The following is an 18,066-nucleotide window of genomic DNA, read 5'->3' as shown; positions in this document are numbered from 1 at the left end:
TTATAAAAATAAACATGTCCCATGCTTTATACTCATAATATATTCTTTAAAATATATGTTTTGCTATTAGTCTCTATGTTACATTACTACTATAAATAATTACCTTACAGACATGTTTTATCTTGTCATTTTTACAAAATAGTGAAGAGTTTGGATAAATCTTAATGTTACAAGTGATGTTTTAAAAGGATTTTTTGTTCTCTCAAATATTTGATCTTATTATTTACATTAACAGTGTAGAATAATACTTTTCCATATCGAATATCATTTGCAAAACATTAACATGTTGCCACCGTGGCCTTTCAATTGTTTTCCCATTTTTTCACTTTAGAATGGGAAAATTATCTGAACAAACAGTATCATCAGTATCTGCCCCTGAAAGTCTAATACGTAAGGGAAAACATGCAGTACAGTGAAAGAGAAAACACTGCATATGGTTATGGAAAATGCTACATCAACAGCGAAGGAAAACCAGTTAAAAGAAAGTGCTTGTCAACACCACAAATGTCTACTGAAACCAAGAAAAGAAGTGCAACAAAGCTGATATATTGATTTTCCTTTTATAGTGGGCTATATTTCCCTTCACCAGTGAGTAATCACATTGTGAGTGTGATGTACAATCACACCCTAACCCTAAACTGAAATAGTAAAAAAAAAAAAAAATGAACAGGAGGAAGTGTAACTGGCTCAAATTCACATTAGTACTAAGACATAGTCTGGCTAGAAAATATCAGGTGCAATTAAATGAACACCACTATTGATTTATAATGTTCGTCAAACACTGAACATTTGTAAGTTTGTTTTAAACTACAGTATGTATACTGTATGACACTTAGCATCTTAAAATCAATTCCTCACCACCAAACAGTTACAGTAAATACCTTGATTCAAGGATGATTAGATACCATGTCTCAGGGTGGATATTGCACCATACACAGTATTTAAAAGTATTTAAAACACATTTGAGTTAGATTCATTGGAGTACCATGTTATATCCCAAATGACTGAACAATACAGTCATACAGCCATATTGCATTTCTTGTCTTTAGTATTTTGGCAGCCCATTTGTCACTATTAATTTGGTTTCACAGCACTTTCTTTTAACAGTATGTCCAGTATACATGTTAGGCCAGTACAACTACAAAGCCACTGTGAATAATTTCCAGGAATAACAAGAGGATGAGACACAAAGGAGATTTCAGACAGGAAACAGATGTGTTAGTTTTATTAAAATACATAGAAAACTACTTTGTGTGTTTCTTATATATTTGCTAGATTGCACAATGTATAACAGCACATAGAAAGCAAATTTGTTTATATTGTATCTGAAAACCTGAATAAAAACAAAGGATCTTTTGAAACGGGTAAGCTTTAACCTTGAGGATATGGATTATGTGAAACTGTTGGTGTGGACTCAAGTGAGTTTTTCAGCAGCAGAGTGAATAAAAAACACTGAATCAAACATTAAAAGATACATTTCGACTTCAGAGCTAATTTCAGAGGTTGTGCAAAATCTTAGAGATACGCTTACTCACTTGCAAGTGGATGGCTATATTTAAACTATGATTCACAACACATGAGATGCAAGTGAGCTATGGATTAGTGATGGTGTAAAATACACTCTGTGCGTTATTAAGTACAGTGTGGGTATTCCTTCTATACAGCTGAGTGATGTAACATAACTCATTACTGTATAGTGGATAAGACTGTGACTTGGGTCTCTGCTACATTGTCTGCCCTGAGCAGGTGTATTTCATACCTGCACCGTTATAGTGAGAGAATGGGCCTCTGTCATTAAGTATAGTTTAATATGTCATACTTGTCTTTCAGTGGTTTTCATTTTCCAACACTGTTACTTACATTTTGACTCTTGTATCAGTATGCCAGACATTGTCAACATAGCCAACAGAGATCTCCATTTTGCATTACAACAGTTAGAAATTTCAACAAACAAACACATCACCATCTAACCAACCAACGCTTTGGACTACGCAATTTACAGAAGTCGCTACTTGACGAAATCTTTGAAATATTTTTGTCCAGAGCATACATTTATTTATGATGATTTGTTATAACTTTTATAGTTCTCTTAACTCAATACATTTCAAATATATTCGGTACCTTTTTTTCTTCACAAAACTTTATATTATTTGCTAAGTAGACACAACTCAAATATACATTACATATAAAATATTATACTATAATGACTTATGTATATTGTGAATATTGATATGAGGTGATTAGCCCTGTATCACCCAGTCTGTTATAGGGTTCTTATTCCATTGTGCATTAGTTTGGTGTATCTTTATATTTCAAAACAAGATCCACAAGGCTACCTCAGGGCCTGTAAACATGGGATGGAACAGCTGCATTGCAATTTTTACTGAGGATGATTAATTGCACGTCTTGTAAAAAATGTAAACAATAAATAAATAATGAATTTGTATAGAGTAGCGACCCACATTCTGGACTGTTGTGATTACATGCCTGCCAGATTTATTTTTACTGGGCAGGCAGAGTTTTGATGGGTCGAGTGAGCGAGCCCATGTTATTGGTGTTGGAGGAAACTTGAGGGCTAACTGTCTTTGTCGGCAGGCTGCTTGAGTGTCCCATTGACTCTTCTGCTGCACGCAGAAGCAAAGTGTAGTTGATAGCTACCTCCTCAACTTTTCTCAACAGTTGCAGCCTTTGGGCTTCTGAACGAACCCCTCTGACCAATTTAATGAAGGTTTGAGTTAGTTCACACAACACTTGAAAGCTTGCCGAGACAACAGCAAGCATACGTGTTGGGCTTTTTTCAACACTCGCCACTCGTCGACAAGATGCTCTGAATTCTTTGAAGCGCACTGCCAACTCCTGTTTGTACTCTGCAATCCGTGAGGGCTGAAGACGAGCCTCACCCTCAGCTTGTGGGCTATTAGCACACTGGCGCAGGATAGCTAGCAACTCATTAGCATCCAACTGGGCATTTAGGAAACCATCAGGTAAGCTGAATGTTTTCCCTTGTAGAGCCTGTACCCGTGCCAGGCTCCCCTCCAGCGTACGGCAGGCTCTCAGGTCAATTTCCTGTGTCTGTGGCTCCTCCTCTTCCTCTTCTTCTTCCTCTCCACTGCAGTCTTCTGCATTAAGAACCTGGAGGGTTTTACTTACTACAGGAAAGGTATGTGAGTCTAGCTCCATGCCTGGAAGGACCTGAAGGGGTATGGAGTATGAGAGCTCATCCTTCTCACTGCTTTCATCTGTTGCTTCACACTTCCTGTAGCAGAAACAGAATGAGCAGCATTTATCCTTGTCATCACTGTCTTCACTGGGCAGGGTCAGCAGCACCTCGCCAGTCCCTTCTTTACTTTCACACAGTAGCTCTTCTCCCTGAATGAAAAACACACCCTTTTTCCCCTTCCCTTCTGCTTGATGAGACTGAGTGTGGACTGGCTCTACTGGGGTGGGGAGCCTCAGCCCTGTGGCCCTCACTCTCTCCATCTCCTTCTCTAGACTCTTAGCTTTTGGCTTCACCTCAGCATACACAGGTGTGCTAGTGCTGTTGTCCAGTTCTCCAATGCTGTATCGCCTCTGGAGCTTCTTATATTGTGGAGCTCCCATGCAATCTGTTTGAGAAGTACAGGTGGGCAAGCAGGAGCCCTGCTCTCCCCTTGGCTCTCTTGACTCAAGGCTGGTAGAGCGTATTCGTGTGGTCTTGATCTCTAAGGTCTGGGGTCTCCTTGTAGCACCTTGGGTGTGAGGAGCTTTGGAGACTGCAGGAGGGGTCTTTGAGATAGTTCTGTCTCTGCCTCTGTGTTGTGTCTCTGTTGTTGAGCCAACTGGTGTGTCAGGTAGTCGCATGCCCCTACACATTCTCTTACAGTCACAGCTGCGTCTCTGCTCCCTGGAGATACCTGGTGCCTTTAGGACAGGGCTAGTGCGGAGCTGGCAGGCACAAGGAGTGCCTGAGGGCACAGGTGAGGATCCTTGGGGCAAAAATTCTCCCTGGGAGGACTTGGGTTTCAGAAGCTCCTCCAAAAACTCTAGCTCATACTGGCGGACTTTCTGCAACTGAGCCCTCCGCTCATCTGTTTCTCTTCGCATTCTTGCTGGGAACGTAGCTGAAAGAAGGTTTCTAAAGCTCAAGAAAGGGGCACTGCGCTGGGACTTCCCCTTACCTTGTTTCTTTGAGTCTCTGGCTGGGAGAGTGGAGACCATTTCTATTGATGGGCTAGATGTCGTTGGATCATCTAAAATAGGTAAGGATTTTATGGGGCATTTCTGTGACTCAGGTTGGGATTTTCCCTGGGAACTCTCAGTCTTGCTTTCAGGTATTTCTTTTCTCTCTGCTTTTACAGGCAAACGAGGGGAGTACTTGGTTTGTATTTGAGGGCTGGGTTTTGCTAAACTAGGATCTGCTCCTACTCTAATGGCATTTTCTTTGCTGCTAGCCAGCTGGAGGCCTTTGGCCCGAAGGCGCTCGTCATCTGTGGGGGAGGAGGACTGAAACACCACTACCTTCTGAACCTGTGGGTCTTTTAGTCTTAGTTGAGGTCCAGGCTCCTGTTGCACTGGGCATGTGCAGAAAAGGTCGTCAACTGGCAGAAGTTCTGTAGAGCTTGAAGGCTTCATGGTCTCGCTAGAGGCAGTCTTGGCATCTTGGCACATTTTTGTAGGGGAAATCTTGGCAGAGGCAGTTCTGTCCACAGGCAAGAGGATTGGTAAGGCTTTGTTACTAGGGTCTGTATTAAGAGGTGCTGTTGTCTTCCCCTTTATACCCTCAGTGAGATTTTGGCACAGTGTCTCCCCAGAAGAATTTGATAACTTCTGGTCTTTACTGACTTGAGCTGTCAGTGAAGCATCAGATACTTTAAGTTCTTCGGGTGACTTAGAAAGGGGATCAGGGGTGTTTGCTTTGGTGGACTCAGAGTTAGCTTTCATTTCTGCTTTCTGTTCAGTCTGAGTAGTGTCTTGATTGCCCCCTTGCTCTGTCACAACACTGAGTATTGCTGAGTCTTGACTGGGACTGACTTTAAAGGGAACAGTCTTGCTGAGGATTACTTGCTTGGGTGGACAGCCAGCACGAATCTGACCCACAGAGAAGGCCCCTGTCCCTATGGTTTTTGCAGTGCAGCCAGGGATAGCCAAGGGAAAGTCACGGCGGCATAGGATACGTTCCTTGTTGATATGGTGAGCCAGCAGGTAGGCCTGGTTCTGGTTCTGCTTCATTGCCGACACCATCTCAGAAACATCCGTCAATTCAGAGGAGTTGGTCTCATGGCCTGAGTCCAATGATGACTCAGGTGTAATGGCAGCTAAGACAATCAGCCCTGAGGAGGAAGGTAACACACACACTGTTAGGATAATCAAGTGAGAGCAAACAGTAAACATTATCAGTAGTAAGTATTAGTAAGCATAGCACAGAAATATGTTATATTAGTGTTTTACTGTACTTTTTGAACCAGTCATTTGCAGTTGAGTGTTCACAAAACAAAAATAATTTTTGGAATAGTTTCAAAATCAGTTCTTCAGGATCAGATTTGTAACCCCTTTCAAGATTTATCTATGGACCAGTGGGCTTGCCTCACCCAACCTAGTAGCTTTTCCATACAGATGCATTGGTGTTCTTAAGAAATGGGCAAAGACTAGCAAATTTCCTACCCTGATTATGTTCATAGAAACATAAAATTTAGCTGGCTGAGTTGTCAGTTGCAAAACAATTTAGTTTTAATAATGGGCTTGTTTTTATAATGTTTTTAGACACAGAGTGTTGTGTGATATTGTTGTTACGTCTGCATTTATTTATAACCTGTTATATAATCTGTTATAACCTCTACCTTATATTATTATATATGCCTTGCTACCATAAAATTAAGAAATTACATGATTTTCTTGCTATTTCACAAGGATAATCACTTTAGTAGTAATAAAGAGTATGTACTGCAAATGTACAATGTAATATTAATTGATAAAAAAGCAAAATTTTATTGGATTAGTGTTACTTTTAATTCTTAGATGTGGGCTGTGGCATGACTGAGGTTGTTGACCTGCAGTCTGTGTTGGCTGTTGAGGGTGATGGGGGTAGTCCTCAGAAGCTGCCAAAGCCTCTAGTGCCTGTAAGGTGGACACCAGAGCATCATCAAGCTCCTGGGCATGATCTCGGACTGTTCTCGTGGCCACATTATCAATCAGTGTCACAGGCACATCTTCCTTGGATGGGGCCAGCTTCCCAGAGGTGACCCCTGGGCTGACACTGGTTCGAGCCTTCCTCCCTCTCTTTGGGTCATCCTCATCTGAACTGTTGTCCCTGAATCCAGGCGGTGGTGCAGCAATAGCAGGCGGTGGTGGTTGCAGCTTCTCTCCTCCACTATCTGCCTCCTCCTCCTCCTCCTCTACATTCCCTGGGGGCGGAAGGGCCATGAGGTCAACAGCACCTGCATCTCGGGAAGCACAGGCGCTGGAGCAATGTTTCCCAGAGCTCCCACTACTGTTCACTGCTGCTGACAGACCCTCTGCCCTAAGCCTGGCTTTGCAGGAATCACAGAAGTATCGTGAAGCTTTCTGGGACTGACCCATTGTTTGGGCTCGGATTCTAAAGCCTGCATTCTCCACTGCTGGGCTCTCCAAAACCCCAGCTATTTCCTCTGTACTCTGTTGGGTGGGATCTGACTTTGTGCGAGGTCGCCCATGGGGCTCCTGAGAAATAAAGTTCTCATTGATGTCGAGTTCAGCTTCAGCTTCAGCTTCAGCATTTGTTTGGAGCTCCTGAAATTGTTGTTGTTCTCGAAGGTGGACATGACACAGGCCTAGATGCTGAGGCTCTGCTGGAACTAGGGCCCTTGAAGACCCTGACTCCCTGTGCGAGCTTTCCCTCTCGTCCCCTCGCCGACCTCCGCTTGGCAAGCCGGTTGCCCCAGAACGTGGGTGAGCATGGTGGGAGCTTCTGTAATCTGAGGATAGAATTGTCAGAGCAGTGGAGAGTTTGAGGTGTTAAGAACTAGTGGGGATAGAGAAGATCCAGATGGGAAAGCAGAGCAGCTGGTGGTCACATGGAGGTTATTTGTTATTTCAGAGATGGATGTTGAAAGTTGAAGTTTGTTTGAGGTTGGAGGGTTAGATTCTGGTGGAATGTGATGGTATGATGATCCTTCTTTTATGTGGACTACAGGTTGAGACAGCAGATGGCAGACGATCTGTTCATGTTTGAACAGTAAAATGTTTATGATCACAGAAAAAAGTACAATTCACTGTAAAACTCCATAATGTTATTATAGCTTGAGAAAAAATATGGATTATCCCATTCCAGTGAGTCAAGATGGAAATGAGAGGAGAGACAGCAGAGGGCACCATGGGATGATAGTTTCAGGATAACCTGGTTACTACAGGTAATGGTTTCAGTCAATGAAGAAGCAGATCAGATGTCCATGTAGACTAAACATATAATGAGGACTGCCAAATATTGTCTGACATGCAGTGTCTAATATGATGCTGAAATAAAGATACTTTGGACAACTCTAAATGTGTGATATATGAATGTTTCATCTTAAGCTTTTCAGTAAACAATATTGTTATCCGTAAATCCTGGCATTTGTTGTATATTGCCTAATCAGAGCATGTGTTCAAAATGAACCTCTACAAGTCAAGAAGACTTCTAACGTACCTGCCTTGGTCAGCTGAGACTGACCAGGGGTCCGGAAGTAGATAGTCCGTTTAGGGTCTACAAACAGCTTGTAGTAGCCAGAGATGAGGCACGCAAAGTTACTGGCATCAGGCCATTCCATGAGTAGGACCAGGGGCTGCAGGGGGTGATAGGGAGGGGGACTATTTAGGGGATAGGCAACAAGCATTTCCAAATCATTTTGTTATTACCTAATTAAATAAAATTTAATTAAAACATTTGCAGTCAATAATTTTATCATTTATAGAGTAGGGATGTCACAAGAACCAATACTTAAACAAGTCCATGCTAAGATTCTAAAAATGTGATGGCACTTGTTTTTCTACAGTACCGTAGGTAACAAAGGTACCGTAGATGTCGTAGGTACGGGAGATGTGATTCTTCCCAGACTGATGAGGGCAGCATAATTACCCTACAAGCATTCTAGTTTGACATCAAACTCAAAGAGAAGAAGAGGGCAGCGCAGTAAAAAACAACAACACATGCAAGTTCGGTTGCAGAAACAAATCCGCCACAACACAAACAACACACACCAAAACTGGTGTATGGAGATATTTTTCAGTTGATGCGGATCAGCAGGGACAAGTTATAGACGACCAGAAGAAGACAATCTCAAATAAAAGGAGGAAACACCTCAATCTTATCTAAGCAGCTCAAAGAGAGGCCTCCGGATCTGTACACAGAACTCGGGGTGAGTTTCAGTTGTTAACTTTATATTAACAGCATGTTGTCAAAATGTTCATGTCTTGAAATGTTACCTTTATTGTTTGTGAACTGCAACAGCTGGAATTTGTAGCAAAGCTCCACACACAACATTCACAGACGCTAACATTAGCTTGTGTAGGCTAACATAGCAACAGCTCATAACGAGAGTTTGGTGCTCACAGCATTAGTAGGCGACCATCATCACCCTTTAAACTACTGCTGTACACCGACTATATGAAAGTTTGTGTATGTGTGTGCGCATGTGTGTTATCACACTGTGTGTGCAGCAGTCTGTTGTTTTCTGGTTTTTGCTGTGGTATTGAATTCGGTATTGAGAATCATGGAATTTCATTGTTATTGGTACCAATTATCAGATTTCTGGTATCGTGATCATAAAGTTAAAATGGAAACTGCATCTCTAAAGATATGCCACGCAAAATCCACATTTTCCCAGCTATAGAGGGATTTGTCTTGTTAGTATCAGATGTTTTTGTCAGATGCATTTTTAAAGACTATTGTAATACCTTAGCCTCATGGATTGTCACCTCCACACGAGCCACTCCTTGACTCTCTCGGTAGAGCTGGATCTTGGCAACCCTACTGAATTCGGCCAGAACTGTTGTGAGGTTGTTTTTCAGGTCAATCACATGACTAATGCCATGTCGAGGACCTACAAGTAGTGTTGTAGCTGATTGTTTCTCATCCTGTAGAAAAACACAGGAGGTCAATACTGCAATAATAATATCATAAATTTTCAAATCACTGAGCAGAAACGTAAGGAAAATAACTGGGAGCAAGGAATTAAGTAAAAGAGATACAAATGTATTCCTGAGCCCAAAAATTAAAAAATGTGTTACCAGTCCAACAGTGTGAAACAGTATTCCTCCAAATGGTGGGAGGTCATTGAGCACACGCATGTACTGCAGCTTTCCTTGGAGAGGAGGGACCTGTCAACAGAATGATAAACAAGAAACTCTCATCTTTGGAAGTGGTATCCTCATCCAGTACTAACTACGTCCTCCTGGTGGCACTGTTGAGCCACAGATGTTGCTAATAAGGTCTTATGCAACAGTTACATCTACAGAGATGAGGGGCTTGTCCTAAGATAAAGGGCTGGTTCTCTAGCAGCCATACCCATAGAATACAGTAAAGTAAGTGTTGAGATTTAAATGTTCATAATAATAGGGAGTATAGCAATTTGACTAAAGGTCTCTATAAATTTGCAATGCTTATAAATGTGTTATAATAACCAAAGGCACTAAAATATTCCACAAAGAATACTCAGTGTTGAAATGGTTTATTTGGAGAAACCTTGTTGCCTGATGGTGGTGGATGCTGATAGGTCTTCAGCAACTGAGACAGGCTCTTACACACATTCTTCTCCTTGACTGTTGGAAGCAGAGTGAGGGGAAGGAAAGGCTCTAGTCCCCATTCTTTTCTGTGATAAAGAGCAGAAGGAAAACAACAGTGTGGTGTAGTTAATCAGAGTCCAGGGAAGATGTCACAACTCAGGAGACAAAGGAGTTATTTCATCCTATGGGAAGATAGAGTGTGCCTAGCTTACATCCCCTACAACTCCTGGCTTGACATGGCCACCCTAAGTCTATTACAAGCACAGTGGATCTGTTCTGCTTCTGTGGTTGTGACTGCAGAAGCTAATTACTTGCTAGGTTGAGGTTTTGTAGAATAAATGAGCAAATTGAGGGAGAGATGTAATTTCACAAAGCAATGGATTTCTTTGTCTCATAACGACCTGGGGAAAATGATCCTTGAGTAATTTGAGTTTTTAATATTATTGGGATTAACTATTAATCATTTAGATATTACTGAATGAACAAACTTCATTGTGGGACCCTCATTCTGACATGCTACTCAGAATACTTAATGAGGTAAAAAAAAAATGCAATACATCAATTCATGTCTGCAATTTCTCATTAGTTCATATGAAAGCTAATTCACTTTTTTGGACTTACTCTACATGCTTGAGAGAAATCTTCTGATTGGGCCTTGCGGAGGACACAGTGATGTAGATATGGAGTGCAGCCAAACGTAACGTGATGTCAGATTTCCAATCCACGCCAAAGCGCTCCTTGATGACGTCATTGCGACTCTGTGAGGACACAAGAAATGTTTTGTATACAGCTGGTTGTAAACAACACTGTTAAAGACTGGAATTGCTCTGTAAGTCTTATAATTAGTTTAATTGGTAGGAAGTGCTTCCAAATTCATAAGGCTTTTGGATATCTGCAGCTAATGTGAAAGCATTTTTGGAGAGTCTGCAACAGGGCCATTGTGTGTAAAGCTTGACTCTGGCATATGTATCCTTTCAAACTCTAAAATCACTCAACGAACCCAGTAGACTAAACCAACTGTAGACTAAAACTAGCTACCTATAAGAACTTGTAATCCTTGGCTCCCTCTTGGTATTCCTTGTTCTTTGACAAAACTCTTTCGGTGTCATGAGACTGAATGACATCCTTAATCCAGTGCTTTACCTGTATATAGAGGTATTCAAATGCAGCAGGGTCCCTTCTCAGCAGGTCCGCAGGGTCCTTGGGGAAGAAGCAGATGCGGAACAGACACTTCATCCCTTGGAAATAGGTTCTGTGCACCACCTGAGGGAATACGACGTTATCAGCTAGATAACAACTATATCTTTGGCATTAGTCACACATACAGTATGTATCACGGTATCATTTTCCATAAGTGTACAGGGAAGACTGAATTGTAGATGTACCCTGTATCTTCACAATTCCGCAGTTACAGTATGTGTACGTAAGTTGCTTTAGTTTAAAGTGAAGAAATGCAAAGAAATGTAGAACCATAAACCAACCAATTACAACAACCTTAAACTATTAGTAGTGCAAAATATGAAATAGATGAAACACAAAAAAATCTTATTTTGCATCTGGCATTATAGTTTCAGTGGTACAGAATATCATATGAACATCATTTTATTTTTAACTTTTAGGTAGTAGTTTCTCAGCTGGCACCAGACAATGTCAATGTAATGTCAGAAGGACGATGGACTCTAATGACTCTAACATCAGACAGACGTTGAATTTTAATTTGAAATGCAAATCGGGTTGGTGTCAAAACCCAATGTTGGCTAAGTGACATTGTGACGCTTAGCAGACGTTTATCAGATATTTAGCAGAAGTTGGGTTGTGCTCATGATTAGGGGGGTTGGTATTTTATGTCAAGATGACGGTGAGATATTCAGAAGACGTTGGATTTTGGTTACTTAACAATACAACTTAAAACCAACAAAATATCACAACAGCTGTGGTTGCTATTCTTTATCAAATTGATATTGGAATTAGATTTTGACATCACAACCTACACTCAACCAAATATGAACGCCTAACAACATTGGTGGCCAGCTGCGTGCCTGTCAGATTGCCTGGATGCCAGAGGCTTACTTTGTTCTCCTGACAGAGTATGATTGACAGTTTATCTGACAAATTGGAGACACAGAATCTCCCATGGAACCTGTAGAACATTTTTCCAACATAAGCAAAATCACACAGAATAATAAATACATACCAAAACTCAGAAATGCAAACCAAAAGGCAAGCAAAACCAACAAACCAACCAACCTACCTATGTAGTAGTTTGGGGTTGCTATTACTGCTACTCCTTTAAGCATACCCATCATTTAAACTGTTTTAGGAACATCTTATACTCATTTGGGTTCTTACATGTGTCAGAGGCTGGTTCTCCTGCAGCAGATGCAACCTCTGATTCTGGTCTAGTCCACCTGCCTCCAGTACTAAGGCAAAGTGCTCAATGTAGCGCAGTGAGAGGCGGTCCTGCAGGGAGGAGATCACATCCTGGAAGAGGAGAGATGGAAACAGATTAGAGACTGGAATACACTTCCACAGCAGGAATACATTCTACTACTAGTAAAATATATGTTATATTTGATGTATGGAGGCTATTTTCACCCTGAATTCCCTCCATGTTTAAACAGAGTAGTTTGTCAAATTGATATCATTGTGATGGGTATTTTTGTGTTTCGTCTTTTTGCTATGATATCATCTTAGTCAGTTTGCGCAATAGAGAGCTTCCATAGATATTCTTTATTCTGCACAGTGACAGCATCCTATTAAAGAAAATAACGTCTGTGTGGTGGGTTGTGCTGGGCAAACTTTTGCTTCTGTGCAGATCAGGATCTATGAATGAAGTAGAGCTTTTCTCATATCCGTCTAAAATGCACAGAGAACACTATCTGAGGGGAAATTCACAGTTTATCACATTTTTTCATAATTTCTTTGCCCTCTGAATTTTTTAGAGGCATGGACGTTAAAAGGGATTCTATTGTAATGATATGTTGCTGTAGTTTGGCTGCGAGGCTCAGAGCTGTGAAATATTTACACTAATTATTTGCTCTCCATAAACAATTTAATTGACACTTGCTGATGTAACCCAAGCAACAACTGCCCCTGAAAAAACAGAGTTTAAACTGTATTGACCTGTGTGGTTTGCATTAAATGATGCCTGGGGAAGCCACACAGTCACCTGAAGGACCCACAGAATGCTATAGATTGTAGTCTAAAATACTGCAGGAAAGCTTCTTAAGTTGACAGTCTAATGGGCATACTACTGGGCATCCTATTGTGCCATTGATTTAATCTGTGGTATTGTTTTATTGATCTGGGCCTTCTTATTATGCTGAAATTCCATTTAATTAGGCTGACAGGAGAGAGCTTCCTCCATCTCTCCTTTAAAGTGCTGCTCTGCTTCTCCCTCCATGAGCAGAGGAGAGATTTGTGAAATCTAATAGAGTCTGTTTAATGAGTCTGCTCGGAGATGTCAGACTCATCTTAAAGGCTGACATAGAGACAGAAACGACCTCTGTCTGACTGGATTCATTTGTTACTTTATAACCTTAATCACATGGATGAGATTTTATATTTCAAAAACTGAGAGGATGACGTTTCACAAAATTTTTATTTTATTTCCTCAAAACAACTACCGATTAGATATAAACTTGAAAGACAGGACACAAGTGATTGAATTCTGAATTTATGTGCGTCAGTCCTTGTTGATGTGTAGAAAATCATATGAGAGAGAGTGCAACTGGATTGTATTGGTAATCACTCCACTTAACAAAACTCCAAAACATATTTTGAGAAGTTCTGTTATACAATCTAAAAACTTCATAGAAATTCAACATTAACATTACATCATGGAAAAGTCACAAAGTCAATAATAGTGTGGTAATGTTTTTGGCATATTAATTGCTCAATCTCTTTTAGCTAGTTAGTTAGTTTCTATCTTACACTGAAATCTTTTGTTAGAGCTGATGTTTTTTTTTTTGGCTGCTTAGGAGCAGTGTAAACCAGATGTAAACACACCGCTGACATATTAAACTTTTAAGACAATATGGCAAATGATTTACACATACTGCAGAAATGAAGCAACATTATCATTCCTATGGGGTATTTTTCCTGCCCAGATGATGAATGTCAGTCCAGTATTCACTCTCCTCTTTGCTCTGTTTTTGTCTCCACCAACCACTTAGAGAAAGGTCTCCATATACGCTCCATTTATTCACCAGCTTGTCGCTAACTGTGTCTGGACAGGCAGTGTACATTAGATTTATTTTTTAGAGCTTTTTTTCTGAAAACATTCTTCTGCGACCACAATGGCTGCCCCGGGAGCTGTGTGAGTGAACGTAAATAGTAAAGTCGTAGGCCAGGCAGCTAACCAATGAGATAAAAGTTGATACAAAAAAAAACTACATAGGTGAGGGAAACCACAGTCTGGCAACAGATCCCTGTGGGTTCATCACTATGAGTGATCCTCTTCCAAAAACACCTAGTCGTGTGATCCATTGTTAAAATAAACATGCTGAACACACCTGCTTCGACTCAAAATCACAATAACGCTGACATTACTCAGCCCTTGTGGACCCATCCATACACACATGGACATCAGACTCAGCTGAAGTGAATACATACCCTAACAGTGGTACGGCTATCAAACGTAAAGGACTTAATCTGTCCATTCTCCAAGAACACCTTCAGCACATTTGGTATGAGTAGCAAGGAGTCGTCCTTTAGCATTGTCTGAAAGAGAATGAGGGAGAAAACATCTTTAGTGAAAAAAAAAAGTGAGAATGTGCCAAAAGGGTAATCAAGAATTATTCGCACAATACAAACACAATCAGCTGTAATGGTGGGTTTGCACTTGTAGTGCTATTGAGTGAGAAGCAGTAAAATGCAGGAAAAAGGGGGGAGAGGTAAGAAACACAGAGTCCTTAAGTGAACAATAGGGAGATATTTGAGCTGAACTCCGGACAGTCTGAGATGGAGGAAAACTCTGCCTCAGGAGGCCCCCCTCCCCCATGCATTATATCAGGATCAAAGAAGGGTTTATTCAGTTTCTCCAGTCTATCAATTCAATATGTATGTCATGCAAAGAAAATTGGATGGTGGGATTGAAAGCAGTAACCAAAGAGTGGCATGAGTGGAGGAATAAGAGGTGAGGCTTGATTCAAGGTTACTGCTTTTTCTCAAAGCACAAGAAAAGTTGTGATACACAGCTCAGTTCATTCTTGCTGGGATGAGATGTGATAGGCACTCTACCCTCCCTGTCACTGTCTCCTTTTTAAAAAAATGTTTTATCTCGCTATGGGCTTTTTAAGAAAATGACTCCATTCCAATTATGTAGTTTCAATGAATCACAGTTGTGATCAGAGGAAAAGAAGGTATCTTAATGTGAAGAGGGACCTGAGGGTTTTAATGTGACATTTGGCAAGGATGCATCAGGAAACAGCCTTGCAGCCCAGGGGAAATCCATATTTGTAGACCAAAACAAAATCAAACCTTATCTTTTTCCTGTACATTTCTTCCCTTTTTATCTCCTGATGAGATTTGTAAGAACAGTAGGCAGACATTGCTCATGACAGTAAATGGATGTGAATTTATTGCAACAATATATCTCAGAAAAGGCATTTAGTTGGAATAGAGAGAGTTGTGTCTACAGCAGATGCCCAGCAGTCTGTTTTTGGAGGACTTAAGTACTCAGAAGGCTCAACAAGCTGTTCTTCTTTGCAGTTTGGATGTGACTAAAGCCTGCGTTATGAAGGAATAGATCTGTCTCCATTCTTCAGCATTAAAATGAAGGTGCGCCATGCAGTGAAAAGGCACCCCAAGCAGGTCTATCATTTCCCATTGCAAGCCGCTGCCTTTGTCGGTGTTAGTGAGGGTGAGCTGGAGCCGATTTGTCTCATGCAGGGAAAGGGTTATGTGGGGCAAATCACAGCTCAACGTCATGTCCTCATCACTTTTTCCTCCCCTCTTTCTCTCAATAAATCTTGGCTAGATGGCCAAGAGTGATAAGCTTTTGGATGATCAATAGCAACCTGTGGCTCCTAATCACTGGGGAAAGAGATTAAGAAATGTCTTGCCATGGGTAGGGGGTTGGTGGGTGAAATATCTAATCATTACCAATCATAGCAACCCCCTTCCATCTCTGCATCAACATCAATGAGATTCACAAATGTAAGAGAAACCGGGAAGGAGATCGAGGAAGAGAACGGATCCAGCCTTCCTGTTGCTTGCATTTAATGAAACTGGTGCTTTTTTCTGGGTTGATTGAAGTCTACTAAAGGAAATCTATGACATTCACATGCTCTACACTGCTGGTAGTGTCTGGCGAGAGTGGATGGTATAATCAGCTGTAATGAAAAGTGAGCTTGAGTCGGTTGCCTAACACTCTGTGTTGGCTTCATCCAGAGGTTATCAGTGACCTGTTGACACATGTGATGGGCAATCCTGTTCTCTACCTTCTTCCATTAAGTTCAGATAAATGAAAAATAAAATGATGAAATACACTTTCCTCTAACTCCTGATACTTTATTGATTGTCTGCTGCTTGTCATCTTCATTCCCTCACTTTATTTACAGCGTTAGCTCCTTTTCTCCCCTATAGATTCTCGATTGACCAACAGGCATTAGGGACTGAATGAAAACTTTTGAGGGGAGGAAGGGTGCTGGATCTTATATTTTCTTTTGTAATAAAAAAAAAAATGGAAGCAAGGCCCCTCCAGTGTAATTAATGTTTTAACTTTAGACATTTTATGAAATAGAGTAGGAGTATCGGGTACACAAAAAAAGCTGAAATGACTCTCCCCTGCTCTCTCAAAAAATAGACTACCCTCCCTTTTGCAAAAATTTAAATTACAATATCTTATCTTTTTTCAGACCCTGGCACTCCTATAAATATGCCACACAGCAGGTCTCAATTCTCACCCAAGACACGCAAGGTTGAACCCCAATGCCCAGAAATCACTAACATTTCTAAATGATATTGTGGCTGTTTCCACAATGTTTGAATCCTGTGAGTATTCAAATCAGTCAGGAAAGCAATTTATTTGTTGCCAAACTGCTGGACCACACACACACACACACACACACACACACGCACACACACACACACACAGAGTGGAGAGAGGATACTCAAAGTTTTTGCGATTGCTGATCAGACAAAAGAAATTCACAGCGGGAGAGGGAGGGACATTGTGACAGCATGTGTTTGCATGCACGTGTCTCAGAGAGACATGACACATTGAACTTACTGAGTCTGGGTCGCTGATGGACACTTGCTCTGAAAAGCGCACTTTAGGCGGGTTAGTTCGCAGGCGGGCCTTTTTGGCTGCACTTATGAAGGCAGACTTAGGTGACTGAGGATAAGAAGAGCGAGAGAGAGAGAGAGAGGGAGAGGGAGAGGAAGTCTTGAATCAGCTTGAAAGAAGAGACGTAAATGAGAGAAAAGCCCCTGTGACTGCCACTGTTAAAGAGACGTGTTCTGGAGAGTCAGCTAATGTTGCTGCAATGCGACAAACCTGCTTTATACATGACACTCACCTGCTAAAAGTTTCAGTATTTTTTAATTGAGTGCAGTATAGATGTTAGCCACTTTATCAAATAGGCTCCAGAATAGCTGCATAACTCATAACTCTAGGTTCCAAATTATGACACTGAAAGAAAATAAATGAGATTAAATTATTTTTGCATTTTCATATCTATTTTTCATCTTCCAAAAATATACAGTTAAGTTAGCCGGCTAAATAACTATTTTCTCTATATGGAGGCACACAATCTTTATTTAACAAATTCTCATGTAGGTGTTCATGTGCCCACATGGAGCTGTTCTGAACGAGGTTACCAGGAAAAGAAATTACTCGAATGTGTAGGCATGGTCTGTGAATACTAATGTATGTCTGGAATGTATTAGTGTGCACTGCTGGAACTGAATACTGCACAGTGTTTCTGTATGATTCAGAGTGAAAGGAGAAGTGTTAAGACTGACGAAGAGTAAGAGGGATCCTGAGGGAGAGGAACATGAAAGAGAGAGTGTCCCATTATACTACCTGATGGGGCTGCAGCACAGTGAGAACTATAGTGTCTTTGCAGCGTCTATGGAGAGACAACAGAGAGTGGAGTGGGTTAGATAACGCCACGAACAGCACGGTATTTAGAGAGCTTCTCCAGTTTATATCTGCCATTTCCTCACTGTCCTTCAGCTGCAAAAGGACTGACTCATCCACAGATTTGTGTTGATGTAACGCATCACCGGCAGTAAGAAACAGTTTGTTTCTTTTGAACCGCCCTCTTTACCCGTGTCCTCTTTTACCCCTCCTGCCCCTGCTGCTGGTACCCTGGCCCGTGCCCGTGCCCTCCCCCTCCCCCTCCC

The 18,066-nt window shown here is 41.2% G+C and overlaps 1 protein-coding gene and 1 long non-coding RNA gene across 2 annotated transcripts in view; one reads left to right on the top strand and one right to left on the bottom strand.

Annotated features, from left to right (window-relative positions):
• Window positions 1-1,192: 1,192 nt before the first annotated feature.
• frmpd3 (FERM and PDZ domain containing 3) overlaps window positions 1,193-18,066 on the bottom strand; it is an 81,164-nt gene continuing 64,290 nt past the window's right edge. Inside the window, exons 6-17 of the mRNA XM_087172891.1 lie at window positions 17,744-17,789; window positions 16,949-17,053; window positions 14,329-14,436; window positions 12,064-12,195; window positions 10,858-10,977; window positions 10,336-10,472; window positions 9,674-9,800; window positions 9,220-9,309; window positions 8,887-9,066; window positions 7,640-7,775; window positions 6,027-6,929; window positions 1,193-5,309 (exon numbers count right to left, since the gene is read on the bottom strand). Of these exons, the coding sequence (XP_087029017.1) occupies window positions 2,503-5,309; window positions 6,027-6,929; window positions 7,640-7,775; window positions 8,887-9,066; window positions 9,220-9,309; window positions 9,674-9,800; window positions 10,336-10,472; window positions 10,858-10,977; window positions 12,064-12,195; window positions 14,329-14,436; window positions 16,949-17,053; window positions 17,744-17,789 (4,891 nt within the window). The 3' untranslated portion in view covers window positions 1,193-2,502. The remainder of the gene's footprint in view (window positions 5,310-6,026; window positions 6,930-7,639; window positions 7,776-8,886; window positions 9,067-9,219; window positions 9,310-9,673; window positions 9,801-10,335; window positions 10,473-10,857; window positions 10,978-12,063; window positions 12,196-14,328; window positions 14,437-16,948; window positions 17,054-17,743; window positions 17,790-18,066) is intronic.
• LOC147819363 (uncharacterized) overlaps window positions 8,033-18,066 on the top strand; it is an 87,427-nt gene continuing 77,393 nt past the window's right edge. The window contains exon 1 of the long non-coding RNA XR_015436997.1: window positions 8,033-8,348. This is a non-coding gene — a long non-coding RNA (uncharacterized LOC147819363). The remainder of the gene's footprint in view (window positions 8,349-18,066) is intronic.

Source organism: Seriola lalandi, unplaced genomic scaffold (genome assembly GCF_002814215.2).
Source record: "Seriola lalandi dorsalis isolate HSWRI2012SDOR001 ecotype SW California unplaced genomic scaffold, Sedor1 jcf7180002053898, whole genome shotgun sequence".
Taxonomy (NCBI): domain Eukaryota; kingdom Metazoa; phylum Chordata; class Actinopteri; order Carangiformes; family Carangidae; genus Seriola; species Seriola lalandi.
Note: the sequence above shows the minus strand (reverse complement) of the source record. Positions and strands in the feature narration are given on the sequence as shown.